This window comes from Osmia lignaria, chromosome 1 (assembly GCF_051020975.1).
Source record: "Osmia lignaria lignaria isolate PbOS001 chromosome 1, iyOsmLign1, whole genome shotgun sequence".
NCBI lineage: Eukaryota > Metazoa > Arthropoda > Insecta > Hymenoptera > Megachilidae > Osmia > Osmia lignaria.
The window spans coordinates 9,204,194-9,226,070 of NC_135032.1; the positions used below are offsets into that span (position 1 = coordinate 9,204,194).

Below are 21,877 nucleotides of genomic sequence, written 5' to 3' on the forward strand. Positions count from 1 at the left end.
TTAATAAACTAAAACCTTTGGACAAACCGAACGAAATTGAATTGCAACTGGAAGAAATACCTAAAAACTCAGAAGAATCAAATTCAAATAATATAAATTTACCAAGGGAAAAATCTTCAGCACCTAGACCAAGTGCCACAATATTCTAAGGGGCCGTAGCCACTCCTACACATCCCTCCTCTAAGAGTCGAAATAAGAGTGGGGTAAGATAAGGGTTTTCAGACTATATAAGCAGTTCTCGGCACCATAGTCTCATCAGTGGACATCCTCAAGAAAATGAACACCATCAAAAATATAGTTTTGAGCAGTTCTGTTCGGATCGGAATTGTCCACGTGGACGATCCGGTAGAATTCTGGGCGCAGGTGGACGACGGTCGGGAAGAAGCTAGGCGACTGTACCGGGACCTGTATCGGTACATGAGCGACCGCGGCCACCTCCACTTTCCAAACCAGGGAAGACTGACCACTGGACGTCTGGTGGCGTACAGAAGTAAAGAAGGTACCTGGGTCCGAGGAGAAGTTCAACACCTGGTGGACGGCCAGTTCGAGGTGGCTCTTCGTGACCACGGCAAGGTGGTAAGGGCACCGGTCGACCAACTTCGGACCTTGCCGCCACGCTTTCAAAATCTACCGTGGCAGGCCTTCAAGGTACGGGTACGGGGTATCCGCCCTGTATGCAGGACCTGGAAGATAGAGCAGGCCAAGAGGGTGTTGGAAGGAAGGAGGGGTCTGCTAACCAACATCAGAGGCGAGGGTGAGGTCGTGGCAGATGTAGCCCTCGATCGTCTACCAGGACAACCACCATTCAACGTGGCGGAGGCGTGGTTGGGCATGAGATACGCGGTTCCAGGCCGGGTATAAAAGCAGACCACAACACCATTCTTCCAAAACACTTATCTGAGCGGACCGAAATGTGCTACATCAGGGAACAACCAACTGAGAGGGACACCAGTCGCATCGAGCTGCTGATGAACTTGACGGCCCGCCTGTGCATGCGCAGCACTTGCTACAGATTAGACGTTGGCATTGTCTGTATGCAGTGTGCTCTCGAAGCAGCCCTTGGAGCAGCAAGGATCTATGACATGGTGGAGGTACACTATCCACTACCAACGGCATATCCGCCTGGGGCCTGCGATATTTGCAGCGCGCCCCTGATGGAGTCGCAGGCCGCCTACCACTGCGAGGAGTGTATTGCCGCCATCATCATGGAAATGGAATACCAAAGAGCAAACCAACCCATACCACCGCCTGCAATAGTACCAACCTGGTACACCGAGAGACAAATCCGATCGAGGCAGCCTGGACCCAGACGTACGCTTCGACTTCATACCGCAGTTAGCAGCATCACCAACCATCACACGTAGCGATAAGTACACACACATCACACATAACACCCGACATATTGCATTACAACACCAAAACTTCAACACATTCTAGTGAGTGTTTTCCTTTCCAATTGAAAGCATCACGATTACCGCGATGTTTCATCTAAGGGGGGAGGTGTCACGTAGACAGACCGTTTTTATCAAACGTGTCTCCTTTCAAATAAGCTTAAACATCTGGAAAGGAAAACTCTCGGGCAAACCGACCATTTACTCTCGTAATAAACAGAAGGCCCACCGATAGCAGAACCAAACACTTGGGAAAGCAATGGGTCCGCCGTAATCAAATAGCAGATGCAACCACTCTAAACTGTCGCAGAGGCAGGTGGACCCAGCCTGATCACTCGAATAGTAACCAGACCACCCTTCTTAATTAGTATATAAACCCGTTCGTACCAACGATCGGGGGCAGTACCAGAGCTCATCTCGTGTCGAGCACGTCGTGTACGGTAGTGAGTTGGTTACTATTAGTGAGATCGGGTTGAAGTCCCCTTCGAGCAACATTCACCTTATAGAATCCGCGAGTCGTGTTTCTATTTGGCATTACAATCAACCACACACAACACCCCCGCATTGCCAGTGCGTGAACACCGAGCATAGTGGAAATAGGTAATATATCACATTATACACCTATATTCGCGACAACAACATCTGTAATAGACCAAGATTGTAGAATATATACATTGCTGTGTCAAACCCACATTAGCATTCTCCTTTAAACCCAGTGAAACCTTGTGACAGTTCCTACCACAATACAATCTTACCGCTCGGGTTGTATTGATAATAAAATAAGTTACGCGGCCGCCAATCAGAAAGCCTCTGATAGCCACGCGCGCTGCCAAGCCGTCGGCCACGTAACACTTACGTGTTTTATACGCTGATTATGAATATCATCATTATGTTTCGTCTTGGTCTAATTTATTTATTATTTTGTTGAACCGATCCGATTGAAAAAGAAGGATAAACTAGCCCGCGGGACTGGGAATAGTTCGATGAAAGATTTTTCTGAACAATGAATGTTTCGATGACGACTTGTGTTTCTTCGAGTACGCGTTCGCGACGAGACTAGCCGTTTCGATACGATCCGCGTCAACGAGGGTCGTAAGTCCTCGCTACGGTTTGACCGACGCCACGAACCGCGTACTACCCTGCGACCGGTTAAGGCGACAGAGCGTATTAGGGTTGCAATTAATTATAGAATGCTTGTGATGTTTAGATGTGTTTGATGCTTGCACAAAGATTTAATGGTTCGATGAGTTACTCTGACTCGAGTGTTAACAGTTGTTCGTATATGTGATTTTTCGAATGCTTATGAAGCAAACTGATCGGAGTCTCAACGGAGGCTTTAGAATACGAACGAAGTGATCTGGTCAGAGGATCGACAAGAAGTGTCCTGTGTTTGATGTTTTGTCTCTAGTTTCTATTTTCCCTCTCCTGGGTCTCAAGAACGGTCAGTTAGGAGCTGCAGCGAACCAGTCGAACCCAACAGCCGCTGTGCACATGGGAGTCATTTGGTTTGGAAGGACCGGTTGTACCCCAGGCAATAAATGAATGAATGCTTTCATGGTCAAGGTGACCGTTGGTGCCTGGGACCGACTTTTGGACTGCGCAGACACATGCATCACACAGGGTTCGTCTAAGACCCGGAAGAGAAGAAGGTTTTGGGCCTTTTGTTTAGGCAGTGGAAATGAATGTTCTGAGTTTATGGTTTGGAACCTTCTAAGCCTTGGGTGGTAATTTCATTAATATGTGATGAACTACCACTCTGGCCAGCTTAGGGTAGTTTTTAAGAATCATGTTAAATATGACCGATCGTGTTTCTGAATTAGTGCAATAAACTTGTGAAAGCTGCCATGCCGCGTAACAACTTGACTCACAAGGGGACCACCAAGGTGAGGACATTGCTTTTTGATCGACAGTAGGTACAAGTTGTAGTATACATAGAGTGTTATAAAACCCTCATTGGTTTTGATAGAATGGGCCTTTGCTTTCGAGTTATTGTAGTTTAAACAATTCTGTGCATTTGGTCTTTCAGTTGTGAGAGATGGTTTACAACAGCGACGCTGTAGGTGAGTGAGTATGGTAACGGACTGGAAGTTTGGAGGTTACGGGTTCAAAACCTCTTTTTGGAGGTTGAAATTTTTTTTTTTTATGATTTTTTCGATGCAATTTGTTTTTGGTTTTATTCTACATTAATTTAAAACAAATAAATATTAGTAAAAACATTTGTGTATAAAAAAATATTGTATTTCTGATACAGCGTATTGCTCGCGTCTGGAAGTAATTTTGCACTGGAGAAATGTCTTTCTTTTCAAAATTGTTATACCGAAGGTATTGACGCCTGGAATTGCGCACAATGTTGAGGGTGATACATATCATAAAAACAATGGAAGCACAACTTATTCCCACACCACGCACATTGTAATAACGCAACTTTTTCACAAGTACAAAATCCTAAATTGTGTGGAAAGCATACATCATTCATATTTTTAAATTTGGGTTTCTCGTCAGTTGTCAATCCCGCCGCATACCACGCATACAATATCATGTTGTTAAAGACGGAAGCACACAATTGATTATGGAGTAAGGAATGGATGTGTATTGCATCCTGCCGTTGCGTTAATTCGAGGTGAGTTTCTAGCAAGTGCGTGCAGTGCTGCAGCTTTTTAATAAAAATTTTCACTTGCCGGTAAGAGTACACATCGCAGGGTTGCACCAATGGTTTACACTTCGGAGGTATTACCGCGAGCTTCCAAGTTTCATTAACGTTGCTGTCCACAAAAACCCGATCGTACACATCCCCTGTCTGTACTCCCCAAGAATCTACAAGTAATAGAAATAGATTATCTTTCACGTACGGTTTTAACACGGTTGTTAAATATTCCGCATATAACAGTTTTGTTAATTTTCCCGATTTGCTGCAGGTAACAACAACATTTTTATATAATTGTTTTAAAGAATCTATTTGTTTTTGAACTTGAGGCCCAAATATATCGCGTACTTCTTGTAAGCATATGAAAACATGAGGTACAAATTTGCCCGACATTGTTACAGTGTACTGCGCGGTATAAGAATGTGATAATTTGTTTAAACTGTTTGTTTTAACAAATACTTGTTTACTGCCTTGAACGGCTAATGTTCGATTTATACTTGACTGGTACTGGCAACTCGTCTGGTCTGTATTTAAAATGAAATCTCTCACGTAATTATTGCGCAGTGCTCCAACTTTATTCTGAAAATTGTTTGCTGCGCGCAAAATAATAGTGTCGTCTAATTTCGGTATTATAATATTGGCGAGGCCTAATTGTAATTGCAATTCGTTGTGATTATTTATAGTTTCGCTAGAGTATAATGTTATGGATGCAGTATGTCCGATACAACCTGCTTTGATTTTAATTTTGTTTACTCCGTTAAGATGGTGTGAGATGACGCGGTTAGAATCCTTGCATGAAACGTGAAAAGAAATTAGATAGTAAGATGCGGAGATCCATTCTTGATTCGAGTATAGTTGTATCCAAATAGGGTTTGTATGTGTAATCATTTTGGCTGGGCAATCTTTATGGTCTGCTGGTAAGTTATGTAAGGCACGTTTTATGCAGGGATTTGTTAATTCTGTGGAGAGCGAAGGTGAGTGTCGGGCACAGATTCGGAGATCGGAAATTTCTATACAATGATCTATGTCTCGATCGCTGATTATAGAGTAGCTGCGAGAATCTCTTTCAACTAAAATATATTGTTCTTGGGTGTGTAGTAGATAAATGTAATCTTCAGTGGTATCATGGAGTACAAGGCGTAAATTTCTTCTTCTACGATGGGGACTTTTAACTCAAAGCAGAGCTTGTATGAATTTAACACAAAAACGTTAACTTTAGCGATTCGTAAAAATTTATAAGCAAATTCATTTGTGTTAGAAAATATCATACGGCTAGAGCCATACTTTTGCTCAATGGTTCGTAAAATTTCGCTTAATTGATCAGGTTCTAGTAACAAAGGGTCTATTTTTCCTTGTTCTCCATTAACTACAATTGATCGCAGGTTTTCAATTAATTCGTTATGTTCGGTGATTATTTCGCTTAATTCTAGTAATAGTTCGAGTGTATTCGTGCGTTCATATATTCGCTCTATGTTCGCGTTGGTATAATTGTTGATTTTGTTCACGTATGTTGTAATTTTATCTTCAAATATATCGTTGTTTTTCAGAATGCTTCGAACAATTGTGGTTTCGTTTTGAATAAGTACGCTAAAACGCTTATTGTCTGTGTACAGCTTATCTATCTCGGAGTTATAATACTGGGCGTCCTTTTGGCTACGGGTGCCGAATAAAATATTAGCTAGGTCGCCGATTGGATTTAACCAACCGCGTTTCACGCGTTTACGTTCTACCTTTTTATATCCTAGACTGGTTAGTAAAGTATTTTTATGATTAAAACTACGTTGGAAGCGATTCGACTTGTGTCCGTAGAGTGATGGCGAGAATCCATTACCTTCTGTGTGGATTGGGTGATTCAATGCTTCACGGATTGTCGTTTCGACCGCTTTGATGTCTCGGAGATCCACGAAGACCAGTGTTTTCCATTCGTGATGGTAGAGTCTCGTGATTCCCACCGGGTCGAAGTAGATGTTTGGAAGGTTCGTGAGTTTCTCGATCTCGGCCATCCCTTCGGCGAACGCTCCTTTCCATAGGAGAAAACTTAATCTAAAATAGACGAAAGATTAGCATATTTAAGTCTGTTAAGATGGACTAATGTATCTTTGCCATTTATATTAAGTAAAGCGTTCAAGTCTCCATGGAGTTGTTTGACTTGATATGGCCCAAGATAAGGTTTCGTTAGTGCTGCAAGGCGGTTTCTGTTTTGGTTCTTTACCCATACCCAGTCTCCTGGTTCAAGTGATAACGGTTTAATCGTTTTGTCAAACCGTTTCTTGGTTCGTTCCTTGCTTGCAATAATTGCTTCAGCAGCTTGCTTATGCATTCGTTGTAGTTGTACTCGCATCTGTTCTACCAAATCCAAGTAGGCGGCTTCCGGTTCTTCTTCCAATTGATTCATGAGGAGTGGGTCTTTGCCAAACGCAAGTAAGTAAGGTGTAACTCCCGTTGATGAGTGGGTAGTTTAAGTGTATGTGAATACGGCTCCTTGCAGGTACCTGCTCCAATGTTCGTTGCAGCGTTCTTCTCGAGAGAGTTGGGTCTTCAAGAAGTCTTTAATAACTGCGTGAGCGCGTTCAAGCGAGCCATTAGACTCTGGTCTAAAAGCTGTAGTGTGTTGGAGGTCGAATCCAAGCATATCGGCTAGATTTTCCATAGATTACTGGTAAAATTGGTTCCTAGATCCGTCAGTACTGCTTTAGGAGTGCCATAGCGTAGAATCCAAGTGTTCAGTAAAGCTTCCGCTACCATTTCGGTTTTCTGGTCCGCTAAGGGCTTGGCTTCGAGGTATTTTGCTAACTGGTCTTGCATGGTTAATATGTATTTCATACCTTTGGAGTCCGGCTCCAACGGTCCAACGATGTCAATCGCGATCTTATCGTTGAAGGCCATTGGCGTCTCAGTGATTCGTAAAGGCATCTTGGTTGGGTTTTGAACGATTTTGTTCTCCTGGCAGATTAAGCATTCAGATATGTACTTACTTACATCTCGGTGTAAGCCTATCCATGTGTAACTTCTCTGTATAGCCGCTATGGTTTTACGGATGCCAGCGTGTCCTCCAAGCATAGTGTCGTGCGCTTGTCTGATTATTTCAAGCTTTTCCGCTTCCATCTCCGGCGTCCTCAGATCCGTCGTTAGCAAAGTCACGCGGAGTGATGGATCTTGAAAAAAATTAATAATTAGATCTTGTATTTGTCTTGCCTTACCTGGCAACAGGCACAACAGTCCGGCATAATCGACAGTGATGCGTTCTATTTCCTGTGCAATTATCGTGTCTCTAATTGCCTCGAAACTAGCTTGTAGGTTTTCCATAGTAAACTCTGGCCAAGTTACTACGAAGGAATGTTGTTCGTTAAACTGCACGTTTGGTTGACCCAGGTAGAATTCGACCATTACGCTGTCGTCATCTACTTGTTCTGAGAACACAATGTGTTTTCGGAGTGGTCTTCTCGCAGACTTTACTACGAGGACGACGTCGTTGTGATGATCTATGGGGTTAAGGCTTAGCTCGTCAGCATTCGTATTCAGACACCCTTTCTTGTATTTAATTTCATAATCATACTCCATCAGAAATACCCGCCAGCGTTCTTGCATAGCCCTTGGCTGTTTGCTTTTGTCCATGTAGGAAATTGGCTGGTGGTCTGTCAAAATAGTAAACTTCCTTCCATAAAGATAGGGTCTAAAGTGTCTCACACTCCAGACTATGGCTAACGTTTCTTTATCTTTGGTGGAGTATTTTACTTCGACTTTATTGAAAGTGCCACTGGCAAAACTTACTGGTCTTTCTTTCCCGTTTTCATCCTTTTGCGCCAGTACAGCTCCAAAACCGTCTCCGGATGCATCGATTGCTAGAATAAATTCCTTTTTAAAGTCTGGGTACATTAGCACCTGATCACTCACCAACAACGCCTTTAATTTCTCGTATGCCTTTTAATGGACCTCGGTCCACTCAAATTTCGCATCTTCTTTTAGCAGTGAATTCAGCAGTTTCGCAATCTGAGAGAACCTGTCGATAAAGCGTTTATAATAATTAGCTAAACCGAGGAACTCTTACCTTTTTAGTCGAATTTGACACTGGGAATTCTTCGACAGATTTCAGAGTTTCTGGATTGGGTTTCACCCCGTCTGGGGTGATTATATGCCCCAAGAATTTTAGCTTCTCACTGAGGAACTCGAATTTGTCCGGCTGCAATTTCAAACAAACTTCGCGAAGTCGATTTAGTAAGGTTTTCAGTCGTTCTCGATGTTCTTAGGCACTTTTTCCCCAAATCACGATTGAACTCGTAATGCCCATCATATGTTGAGAACGCTGTTTTTGGTCGATCCTCGGTCTTCATCGCGATCTGGTGAAATCCAGAGGCCAGATCGAAGGACGAAAAGTATTTTGCGTTCCCCAACTGGTCGAGTATTTCGATAATGTTTGGCATCGGGTAAGCGTCTTGAACTGTCTTTGCGTTTAAGCCTCGGAAGTCTATTACTATCCTCCACTTCTTCTTGCCACTGGCATCGGCCCTTTTTGGGACTACCCAGATCGGCAAGTTGTACGGAGATGTGGATTCTCACAAGATCCCTTTCTCCTTCATGTCTGCGACTTACCGGTCAATTTCGTCTTGGTGGTGAGGTGGGTACCTGTACTGTTTAGAATTGATCGGAACTTCATCTAATGTAGGTATCGAATGCTCAACAAGTTTCGTTACCGACAGTGAGTCCCCTAGGAGTGAGAACACATCCTCGAATTGCCTCAAAATCTCCCAGATCTCTTCTCGTTTTGTGTTATCTATTATATGATCTAAACGGACGTTATCTTTCAATTTGGTTAATCGCTCTTGACTTACCGTTAGGTTGAATACGCGGTGAATGGTGTGGGTTAGCTCAATAGTTTTACGTTTGACGTTGATCTTCGCCTCCTCCTTTTTAAGGAACGACATACCTAGCAGTCCGTCAACTTCCAGCGCGAATTCGTTCTTGACGACTGCCAGTTCGTGTTGCTTTCCTCCTAATTCCAAGAGAGCTGCGTATTTCGTGTTCACTTTACCATTGGTTACTCCCGCAAACTCGTTAGGTTTCACTTTCCATGGCATATGAGCGCGTTGAACTAAACCACCTTTAATCAAATTGAGCGATGCACCGGTGTCGATTAGAAATCGTCCGGTAATTGGTCTTCCGTCTGCGTCGGTTCCGACTCGGATGTTGACTCGCAGCTGACTTCGTGTTGGTCCGATTCTATACATTTGATGTCTGGGGGTTTCTAATCGCGATCCCTTTGAAAATTTCTACAATTACTTGAGTAGTGACCCTGCTTGTTGCACTTGAAGCAGGTAGGAACAGCTGTCCCGGAGGATTTCTTATCGCTCTGTCGTTGACCGTCGTATCTAGGTCGCGATGCGTCACCGCTACGTTTCTCTATACCGCGAGGTCGACTCTTATCTCCCAGATGCACATTCCTGGACAACTCCTGACACAGTTCTTCTTCTCTCTCTTCCTCGTAGGCTATGCTTTGTGCGAGCTTTAACGTCCCGGCCTGGCTTGGCGGACCGATGTTCTCCATGGTTGTGACAAATTGCGTATAAAAATAGCCAGTCCAGCCTCTTCTTCTGCTTTGACTAATATTCTTTTCTCTTCTGGCGTGAACTCCTTGTTGTTATTGATGACCCTGGTAATATCTTGATGGATTTTATTAAAATGTTTGACGAAGTCCTTCACCTTCCGGTTACCTTGCCGCAAGTGGTTCCGTTCATTTATAAGCAGTTCCTTTGAACGTCTTTTACCGAATTCTTCCATAACTGCGTCGCACAGTTCGTCTACATCTCTGAACTCGCGATTTCCTAAGAACTTTTCAGCGTCGTCCTTTATTTTGTGAATAATGAGGTGGTGGAGAAACATTTCCTTATTCCTTGCGACGCTCAACCCTGCTCTTATACCCTGAATCCATCTTTCTACAGTTATATTGTGTCCATTAAACTCGCTAACGTGTCGCAGGGCCCTATCGGTGTTCCGTTCGTCCCTTTCGGTGCTTCTCCTTCCTACCGAACTATCTGTGACGCTATTATCGCTCTCATCCTCGGTGAGTGCGATGTCTTCGTCGCGAAGTTCGGGCTTAGCACGAGGGCGTATCGCGCGAATTTCTTCCTTGATTTTACGCTGCTCCGCTATGAGTTCTTTTTGTTTTTGTATAAGGGATTCGAGTTTCCCTAACTCAATTGAGTTTTGATCGGCACTACCGCCAGGCTCGTCGGTGATGTCGTTAAGCTTGACAAACTTCTTCATGTTGATTTACAAAGACTTACTTACATGCAATACTCCAGCATTGATGGTTTCCTTTTCTGTTGTTGGGTCTCGTCGCGGTGAGGTGCCTCAGCGCTTCTTCTTATCGAGTTAGGATGTGAAGATCCTGGCAGGATCGCCAATAAATTGTTCCTGTTACGTCGCAACTCAGGGAGGCAATTAAAACTACACGGTATCACTTCCACACGCGTTCGTTTTATTAAATTAATAATTGAATTTCGGACAATGGTTCAAATCTCGCACAAGAACTAACTATTATTAAGCGATTGTGACCCTTGCTATGAAGTCGCCTGGCGCAGAATGGCCGCCCGGGTGTGGTTTTTTATTATATATATGAATATGTTGCGTAGTTTCGTTCGCGAAGAAGCAGCCCAGTCGTCGGATTCTTATGTTTCTATATGTCATCAGTTTCTGGGCTGCCGTACCGTGGGAATAGGGAATGCAGGGTGTTATCTCTACTAGTCAAGCTAGCAGAGGTTCTCGCCTAACAGTACTTCGTAATTTTGCGCTGGCGTAGACGATATTTCTGCTTGAATCGTTCGGCCCACCGTACACTCCCTGTGAATTTATTGTAATTCAATTCCCGTGCATAATTTAATGCCCACTGCTGCAACATTGTGGGAATTACTTGCTCCAGATTATTTCTGGCTTCTTCAAATCGCTTGAACGTCAAATCGTTGATGGCTGCATATTTATCGAATAACGTTCTACCAGCGGCAATATCTGCTTCCCAACTACAAATGAAACGGAATTATAAACAATGCATGGACTCTTTATATATGATAAATGTTAAACTAACAGTAAACTTACGTTTTTAACAAGACCTTCTTTCTTAATAACGAAGCACCTTTTTTTTGGAGTGTCGCGAGAGACCATTTCGGATATGCTCTTGCCATGGCGACCACTTTCTTTTTGTATTCTAACGGTATAAAATCTCGCTCATGTTCTGGACAGACCGATGACGTGTCTTCCCACATATTTTTTACTTCTTCGTCGGAAGTGGGCTCTGATAGCGATTCAAAATCGTCACCCACATCGTCATCCGGAAGTATCACCTCTTCGTCGTCCGCCAGTTCCACTTCATCCATCATAGCAACAATGCGGTTATACATTTCGGTTGCTACTTCTGTGATGGCCAAGGAAGTTTGGATTGATGACGATTTCTTCATGTAGCCTTTCTGTTCCAGCATAGATTCGCACATTTTCCACGAGCTCCAAAAATCGAATTGTGCATTCACGTCAGACACCGTCACATTGTCGCATGACGAGCTTGCTGCTGACTCACAATCCATTTTACCATTTTGAAATATCGCTTTTTGATGTTACTTCCACAATGAATCGGTACGTACTGACCGTGACGCACAAAAATCGCCTAGAAAATTTCCTCACCCCCAACCAGCAGGTATTTAACCAGGTAAAAGACCTTCGTTACCGTTAGGGATCTAATCACTCTGTGAAATCTGTTCGACAATTCCAGGCGTCGATACCTTCGGTATAACAGTGTAAGATATGCGAGGCCGCGAAACCGCGGGGCCCCACCAGCGCGCGCTAGTACCGGCGCCGCCGACAGGTGGCGACCGCGCGCACCGCGAACTCGCGAGGCAGCCGGCCTCGCGAACATTAATATACCAGGCCGCGAGGCGATAGAAGCCAGATCGATCCGCCGAAGCGAGTCTCACGACAAGCCACGACACGATACGATCAACTTCATTTTTGGTAACGAAACCCAAGCTCTCCTCCAGCAGCGTTCGGTAGGACGGGTTGTGTCTACGGCCGTCCTCCGATACAGTCCGCTGTCTCCTTGGCCACGGCCGAGAGAGTTCCCTCTCTCGGCGGCTTCCCGACCGCCGGACCGGGCGTATACGTCTCTACGGCGTCCACCGGAGCACGGTCCTCTTACTGCCTGGGTGCAGGACGGGTTGTGTCTACGGCCGTCCAACCATGAAGGCATCAACCGACCGATCCGATACTTCCCGCTACCTCCGCTACGAAATATAAGCGAACCGCGCCGTGACCGGACCGCGCCGTGACCGAACCGCGCCGTGCCCGACCGACACTGCGACCGGGCTATACCGCGACCGTTAGAGTTAAGCCGTTAGTATTAAGCCGTAGCCGTAAGACCGTTAGCCGTAAGACCGTTAGTCGTAAGACCCGCTAGCTATAAGACCATTAGACTGAGAGGACACCCAGGGCCGTAGAATAAGTTAGTTGTAACACGTAAATAAATCTATTATTCCCACCTATATACAGCGGCCTTATTCATTCGTTCGCCTGAACCCCGGACTTACCGGCTGAGCCGGCAAACCCCCGGCTGTAACCCGTTACAACAGTTCCGAACAGAAAAACATTTCTCCGCTATGTATATGCAAAATTGCTTCCAGACGCGTGCAATACGCTGTATCAGAAGTACAATATTTTTTTATACACAAATGTTTTTACTAATATTTATTTGTTTTAAATTAATGTAGAATAAAACCAAAAACAAATTGCATCGAAAAAATCATTTAAAAAAAAAAGAATTTCAACCTCCAAAAAGAGATTTTGAACGCGCAACCTCCAGACTTCCAGTCCGTTACCTTACTCACTCACCTACAGCGCCGCTGTTGTAAACCGTCTCTCACAACTGAGAGACCAAATGCACAGAATTGTTTAAACTGCAATAACTCGAAAACAAAGGCCCATTCTATCAAAACCAATGAGGGTTTTATAACACTCTATGTATACTACAACTTGTACCTACTGTCGATCAAAAAGCGATGTCCTCACCTTGGCGGTCCCCTTGTCAGATCGAATTATGAAAAACAGTCCTGCGGGACGCGGGACGGATCGCGTAAGGACAAGGACGTCGAACTGTGTTGACCAGCTGCTAACGGTTACATCGAAGCTTTGAATATACGATATTCAACAAATATACTGAAATTTGGCTACTACTTGATTTTCATGGTAAAATAAAAATTATAATTTTTTACCTTTATCGCAATGAATACAACTGCTTCTCACAAACGAAAGCAGCACTGCCACAAAATAGCAAATCCTAATATCCAGAAGTAATCGAATAAACGGATCTACGTTTAATTTCTTCACACGTCGCTCCCACAAGAATTTACAAATAATAATATTGTTTGATAAAGAATTTGTTATTATTTCGCCAAAGCGCTGCCGGCCGCCTTACAATAGCCAAATAGTCGGCAATTTTTATTCACTATGATATTCCTAATCAGCGTAGAGAAAACACGCAAGAATACTGTTTTAAAAAAAGAAAATCGGGGGCAAGTGATTTTCAGAATTATACCCAACCAAACCACCAACCAATGAGGACTAAATTAATATATTTTTTTTAAATATAAATTATTGGTACTTGTAATTTGGTACTTACCGATATTCACTGTGTCGCGTTTAGATGAATACTGAACAAATATCTGTGACTTCTAAAGGAAGAGAGTAACAGAATTGGTGGGGCACATTCCAGGATCGCACATATTTGCGTCGTATAAATTCACGAATATCGTGTAGTTCTTACACTGTTTGAAATTTGTCAATTGCCTCGAACGTAAATAATAAATAAGGACAGCGAGTGAAAACAGGACGAAGCGAAAACAATCCAGTCTATATCTGCAAAACAGTATTAATGCAACGATGAAACATGTTTATTTCTAATTTTTTTGCTATGAAACTTTTATCAACAAATTTGTGATATTTTTCTAATTAAAACAAGACCAAACACGATGTAAATCGGACAATTTAAATTGATGCAGTCCATCATTAATAACTAATTAAAGTAAAGTAATTAAATCGATCTATGTCGTGTTTAGATTCATTTTAATCAGAAGAACCTCAACAATCCAGCGGTACTATCTTTTCCAAGGTAAAACGAAAATTAGTCCAAATGTAATATTCCTTACTGAATGTTGATTTGTTTTACTCGCGGCATCCCTTTGTAATACATCTATCTCGAATTTTCGCGTAATACGTATTCTTTTTCCGTGTTTACGGATTCGAAGCTCCGCTGAGCTCGAGAAAATTAGTATGTAGTAGGGCAATGTCACACAATGTTATTAGCCGGCGCAGGGGAAATGAGGGATCCTTCGCACACCCCGCCGATTTTGGCACACACAAACCGTGTGAGCCAAGGCAGGGCGCGACCAATCAGACGCACACTCTTTCCCTCGAACAAGTTACGGACGAGCAGCAATCAGTTAGAATTGCGACGCTGTCATCAATTGAATTCATGATACATTCCGTTGAAGATAACGATAGGTATATATTCAAATATATTATCATAATTCTAACTATTTTTTGTTTTTAATTTAATTTAATATAAATAAGGAAAAGGGTTCAATTCTGCTTTAAGCGAATCATTGTTTGCGAAAACAAACAGAACAATTCTGCTTTGAGCGAATCTAAAGAAACGGACAATTTCTGCTGTGAGCGAATCATTGTTTCTGAAAATATAAACAAGGAAAAGGGTTCAATTCTACTTAAAGCGAATCATTGTTTGTGAAAACAAACAGAACAATTCTGCTTTGAGCGAATCTAAAGAAACGGACAATTTCTGCTGTGAGCGAATCATTGTTTCTCAAAATATAAACAAGGAAAAGGGTTCAATTCTGCTTTAAGCGAATACAAAGAAACTGGCCAATTCTGCCTGGAGCGAATTATTGTTTGTGAAAACAAACGGGCCAATTCCGCTTTCAGCGGCTAATTAATAAAATAAAATAGAAAAGATTCGATATATATAATTATGGGTAGACCTACAAAAGATGCATCCCGTATGGGAAAGAATCGTGCGAATTAATCGGACGATGTGAAACAATTACGTCTTTCTAAAGAACGTGAAAGAAACGCAGAGGCACGGCGTGAAGAAACTATTGACGATCGCCGTTCGAGATTGTCTGCAAAGCAAAAATATGCTAGTTCGAAAGAACCGCGCGAAACGATAGACGAAAGAAAACGTCGACTAAGCAGAATTTCTAATCGTTTAAAGAACGAATCTACCGAGAAACGATCACGTCGTATCGAATTAATCCGCAAGCGTTTAGCGAACGAATCTACCGCGGAACGGTCACGCCGTTTCCGATTAATCCGCAGGCGTTTAGCCAACGAATCTGCCGCGGAACGATCACGCCGTTTCCGATTAATCCGCAGGTGTTTAGCGAACGAATCTACCGAGGAACGATCACGTCGTTTCGCATTAATCCTCAGGCGTTTAGCGAACGAATCTAATGAGGAACGTTCGCAACGTCTAATGGTTGTGAGAAATCGTATGCGGAAAGTACTACTAAGTGAACGTGTCGAATCAAGGAATACGCGTTTAAGAAATATGCGTAAACTAGCTAAAAAACGGAGAAAAGAACTTCTCCTTCAGGAAGACTACTTTAAATCGGCTATTAATATTTTTGCTAATGTAACGACCCAGTGATAGGTACGTCACTGCACCGACGTATAGGGAGAGCGGTTCCCCAAGAAGGCGACTCGTATGAATGAAAATAGGGATTATAGGTTCGTGTGGTGTGCGGTTAAGGAGTGAAATCCAACATTAATGTATCAAACTAAAATTATCTTTTATTCAAGTAAGTAAATTAACTATAATTGCTCTGAGTATAACAATAGGTACGGCTAGAATATGAAATACAATAAGAAATTATAATAGGTACGCCCTAGATAGTGAAATACAGTGGAAAATATATGATTAGTAGTTAGTAAGTAATAAGTAATAATAACGCGACTTGATCTTCGAATACAGCCAACACTCTGTACAATTTGCCAAGTTACACTAAGTACTGGAAAACTATATTCTAGTAGCTTGTACGATACCTTCAGACACGAGCGGACTATACCTACAGGTCGCAATCGGTTTCTGGTCTAGCCAGAGCTATGCTAATACAGGCCTGCTCAAGGAGCTCCGCTCCTCGCTAGCTCTTTACACTTGAACGTGTGACTTAGTATTAGCACGTGTTCAACACGTTGCGTACCATGTGTAGGGTGTCCACAGATCCGAACTCTCGTACGTCACCACTGAAAGAGAAGGATAGAGCTAATCTCGCGCTCTATAGTTGCCTAAGCAATTCAGCGTAAGCTTTTCCTCTACTTCCAGAGTATTGTCTGCATCTGACCGAAGTCAGGGAAGATCTGCTCTGACTCTGCGTGGAACGCCTCTATTTATAGTCAGATTCTGCTGACTTAGCGCTTTTGTTTATTATAGGGTTCCTCTAAATTTCTGGAATTCCTCATCACGTGACGGCCGAGCACCCCTGCTCCTTAGTCTACGCGATTACCCTACTCTAGAATCTCACCCCACCGCGAGATCATCGGGGTTGCGCTGGCGCGTATGCATTCGTTTGTCGATCATTTATCGATAATCAACTTACCGACCGACTTACCGACTAATCGCTTATCGACTTATTTAATCAGACTATATTATCGATTAATGAAAATTATTTATTATAAGAAATATAATACAAATTAAACTAAATACTTTTTTTATAAACTCAATTAAACATAAAAAATTAAATTAACCATTTTGTACAAAATTTAAACTAAAAATAAATTATAATAATAAAAATGAAATGAAAAAGGTGCTGGGTCTTCTTAGCGGGTCGTTACACTAACGTACCGTATGCAGTGTGTTACAAGACTTTATATCCGCAACAACGTTACGCTTTACACACGCAGCCTTTGTCTAGTCTAATTCCTGCAAATCTATTAGAATCAGAGAAGATAACAACATGCTCTCGTTGCCTAAATCATCTTAAAAAACACAGGCAAGTTCCATCACAGGCATTCTGAAATAAAATGGAACTCATGCCTGTACCTCTGAAGATAACAGATTTATCGGAAATCGAAAAACAAATATTGTGCGGAATAGTACCGTTTTTTAAAATCATGAAAATTCTAGATCGCTTCAGTCAGGATTGGTGCAAAGGTCAGGTAGTCCTATTTGCCCGCGATGTGTTCGAAGTAGCCGAGCAACTTCCAGTTAGATTAAACCAAACCGGTGTAATGATTGTAGTGGAAAGCCTCGAAAATTTGGAGCGACAACGACAATTTCAAATAAACGTTGGCAAACTTCGAGTAGCTTTACAATGGCTATTACAAAATAATGCTTTATACAAAGATGTACGACCATGTTTTTCTAATATTACCAATAACATTTTCGAAATAGCTCATGTCATTGAACAGCCGGCTATTGTAACAAAGGAAATTGAAGTTGCACAAAGAAATACTGATCCATACAGTAGATTTGTAGACGTTGGTCAAAATGTAGCTATTTTACGAGGCACATTTCATCAAGCTAGCGATCGCTTCAGTATCGAATCTCGTGGTAAGCAGTGTACTAGCATAGCTGCAGTTGCATGTGTTGCGTTTCATTTCCTTGATCCTAGTACGTGGTGTACTAGTGATGTCGATTATGTGGTTATAGTAGGAGATAAATATTATCGTGATTGCATTGAAGCACAAAGTAATCCTAACCTCAACGAAATCAATGTAGACTATTTAGCCGCAACTGAATTATTGCCACATCTAACATTTAATAATATGCGAGTCAATATTAACGTTGACTATGAAATGTCTGTAAATGGTCATATTGATATTGATAACGGTGATGAAGGATTTCCAAATTTAAAAAATGGTTTGATTAGGTTATTTCAACAGTATATGTACGGAATTCTTACTGCAAATTATACATCAGTAGCCGTATCATGCAACAACCAGTCGGAGACCACCTGATATTGGTTGTTTGATTCCCATGCAAGAGGTCAAAAAGGATATAAAGCACCATTACGGGGCGCCTCATGCTGTATGAAATTTACTACTATTGATGCTTTACAGGCCACCATGAGTCGTAATTAGTATGCGAAAGATGGCAACAGCAATGTATTAAATATCTACTCATTAACACCTATAACAATTGTATCCGGAAGAAATAGATCACCACTGGTAGAAAGAATGCAACATCTGTCAGTTGGGACCCCTTGAACAGAATCCGGTGAAACACGAATTATATTCGAAACAAGCATGTTACGTTCGGTTGACGAAGGTGTTCCCAACATCGATAGTGTCGTCTCAGTCAGTAATACTAATAATAACGCAGACAATTACCGGATAGAACTGGTGAATATACATAGAAAAACAACGCCTCCTTTGAATCTAGAGAGAGAGAAAAGGATGGAAGAACTGTGTTGGTTCTACCTGTTTCCGGATGGAAAAAATGGATTTGGAGAGCATCGAGACATCTCAATAACACCACTGGATTACTTCCAAGCGCGTATTCTGAGCAATGACAAACGAATCCAGCAAACAGATTATTTGTTCTTCGCATTATCTGTTGTTGAATATTACCGCGCAAAAGCTAGCATTTCAGTATCATGTAAAATGCGCCAAGGGGAACATACTCCACAGGGATTAGTAGATAATATGCACCTCACGATGAGAAACATAAGAGGATCGGCATCATACTGGAAACGCTGCTGCTCGGAATTAATCCCCATGGTCCGAAGTCTTGGACCGCCCACATGGTTTGCTACGTTCTCTTGTAATGATCTAAAGTGGCCAGATATGTTGAAGGCATTACTACTATCCGAAGGCCAATCAACGACCGAACTTGAAAACCTAAATTTGCAGATCGACTACAGTTGGTTCAGAGATACCCGGTAGTTATCGCAAGACAATTTACGTTACGCGTAAACGCGTTAATGCAGTATTAAAAAAACTCACATTGCTTAGGCGGCGTTGTTACCGATTTTTGGTATAGAATTGAATTTCAAAATAGGGGAAGTCCACATTTGCACATGCTTATTTGATGTGCAAACGTACCTGATTCCCTAACCGACAAAGGCCAAAACGTTATTGAGAAAATTGTATCTTGTTCATTGGAAATCGAAAATCACGATATGAACGGTATAGTTCAAAAAGTCCAAATTCATAAACATTTTGCTACATGTTACAAAGATCATAATAATCGTTGTTGTCGTTTTGGATTCCCCAGACCAATAAGTGAAAGAACGATGCACACTTGCGAACAATGGACGTTTCTGCGTACTTAAGAGAATAGGAAATGAAATTATGGTGAATAATTACAACCCAACTCTTTTAAAGCTTTGGGAAGCAAACATGGATATTCAACCATACGGAAATGTTACAGCTGTCCCATATTATATTGCTAAATATGCAAGTAAATGCAAGCTGCAGGACACAGGAAATATTAAAGAAGCTATTTCACGAGCGAAACGCCGGAGCGGTACCGTCCGGGATCAACTATTTTTGGTATCTATGGCAATTCTGTCTTAACGTGTGGTTTGTGCTATAGAATGTGCATATCAGTTATGCCATCTGCCCCTTAAAATGAGCTCGAGAAAAGCTGTATTTATAACAATATGTGTGGGCCTGAACAGAGATATAGAATTCTCCGATTCGAAGAAAATGAAACATCATTTTCCAATAGCATTCGATCGTTACGTAAAGAGACCAGACAATCTAGAGATGACGGAACATAGAAATGACGATGAATAAATATCGAGGTCGAGGTTTATAAAATTAAAGGACAATACCCGAATGCGAATAAGAAAAAAACCAGCTGTACTTTGCCACCGATATTATACCCTAAATAGTAATAGGAAAGGATATTTCTATAACTTAATAGTGTGTCATTCCATTTCGTGATGAAAGTACACTTATGTCCGAAAACGAATCTTCGACGGCAACGCGAGTTGAAACCTATATTCGGTAATGCAACCGTCGATCAATTCACTCACGCAGAGCAAATTATTGAAGCGGCGCTCGCCCAGGCTGTTGCTTTGAGTGTTGTACACGAAGAAGAAACTAATAATGAACATTTAGGAGAACCAGTCAGAATTCATGCCGACGAAACAGTATATTATGATCAAGGTGATTTATATGAAGATCAACAGCAACAAGAAACACATGCAATGCCCGAAGACGTATTCCTTAATATCATTCGAAATCTGAATATTCAACAGAAAGACTTATTGAAATCAGTTTTCGCAGTAATTGGGAAAGATATTAAACAAAATGATGATGATGAAAATACCGAACAAATGTTGCTTTTTATTACCGGAGGAGCTGGTAGCGGTAAATCGTTTATTTTAAAATTACTTGTTGAACATGTTAAATGCTGCTATAATCCTACAATTGATACGATGATAAAACCATCTTTCATTGAAGTAGCTTCTTTGACTGGCGTCGCCGCCCGTCAAATATTCGGAAAAACTCTGCATTCATTATTCTCGTTGCCTATTGAAGAAGGTACTGCAATGACCTATCGACGACTGACAGGACAGAGGCTCGAACAGGAGAGACGAAAGTGGCGTCATACAAGGTGGTTGATTATCGACAAGATCAATGGTGTCTTATGAGAATTTGCGAATAATTCATTTAAGATTGCAAGAATTCAAAACAAATGATGAACTATTTGGTGGCGTAAATATACTTCTCTTTGGCGATATCATGCACTTACCCCCAGTAAAAGGACACTGGTGTTTTGTACAGTGTTACGTTGCGCGTGCGACTGCGCAACGTAAAAAGGAAAGAATAAAATAAAATAAGAGGAATGGATTACAATTAGATAGTTGCAAAGCAACCTCCTATTTCTTTCTTCCCAATTCTGGCGCGATGGTTGGTATTCGCTGCCACCAGTCTCGAGCGCGTTAACGCTTTCGACAATTAAAAGACGAAAGAAAATATAATTAACGAGATGTTAGATTGGAAGGTTTTAGATTATTAGCCTTTCGTTGGCGCTCTGGGTGCCGTACGGGTCCCTCCTTGAATCTGTATACGTTGGTAAGCGTGGTTTAAAACTGAAAAGTCTAGGATGTGTTTGAAATGAATTTGAAACTGTTTGGAAAAGGAAACTGGTTTAATTTGGAAAAAGAAATGAATAACACAATCCAAAATACCAAAATTTGAGTTTATATCTGAACTAATTTAGAAAATTCATTAATTTTGAAAAACACCAGTTCATGCAAAGTTGTAACAAGGGTAAAGATGCTTTTTATTAGTTAACAAAAATATAATTATATCGGAACACCTTGAGATCACAATCGAAACGGGTACGAGTAATTTACCGGTCGCGTGAACGTGATCACTATTTCGTTTCCCTTTTTAATTCAAAATTGGATTTAACGGGCGATTGGCGGTTCTCAATCGCGAGGGTGCACCTCAGCCAGAGGTACTCTCGTAACCCCTAAGGGCTGGACCAGATCGCCCGTTTTGCCAGTTGAAAATCGTCGTGTTCGAAAAATGTAATAGGATCGACTTACCGATTCGCTGTTTTACAATACAAGAAGTAATGTTTTTCGCTTGCTAATTTTCTGTATGTTCGCTCAATGATCTGGAACACCAAAGAACGGTAAGATTTTTGATCACGCACTTGTCGCGGCGAACGAATTATCGAACGAGGACGTCGACGAGAGACAAACACAATGAATTACAAGAATCAAATAATTAATTATTACGCGAAAGGAACTTAACACGGAAAATACGCGAGTGAATTTATTACGAAAATACGCGAGTAACGATTTAAAAACAGAAAGAAAAGATAGAATTT

At 41.8% G+C, this 21,877-nt stretch overlaps 1 protein-coding gene across 1 annotated transcript; it reads left to right on the top strand.

The window, feature by feature from the left end:
• Positions 1–346: 346 nt before the first annotated feature.
• Positions 347–2,237, top strand: LOC143305298 (uncharacterized). Its single transcript, XM_076688255.1, has 2 exons — positions 347–576; positions 640–2,237. Exon 2 carries the CDS (start codon positions 912–914, stop codon positions 1,362–1,364), a length of 453 nt encoding a protein of 150 aa, XP_076544370.1. The 5' UTR covers positions 347–576; positions 640–911; the 3' UTR covers positions 1,365–2,237.
• The last annotated feature ends 19,640 nt before the right edge of the window (positions 2,238–21,877 follow it).

Excerpts from the sequence above, each read along its gene's own strand:
- LOC143305298 (XM_076688255.1), top strand. The coding sequence starts at position 912 with ATGTGCTACATCAGGGAACAACCAACTGAGAGGGACACCAGTCGCATC.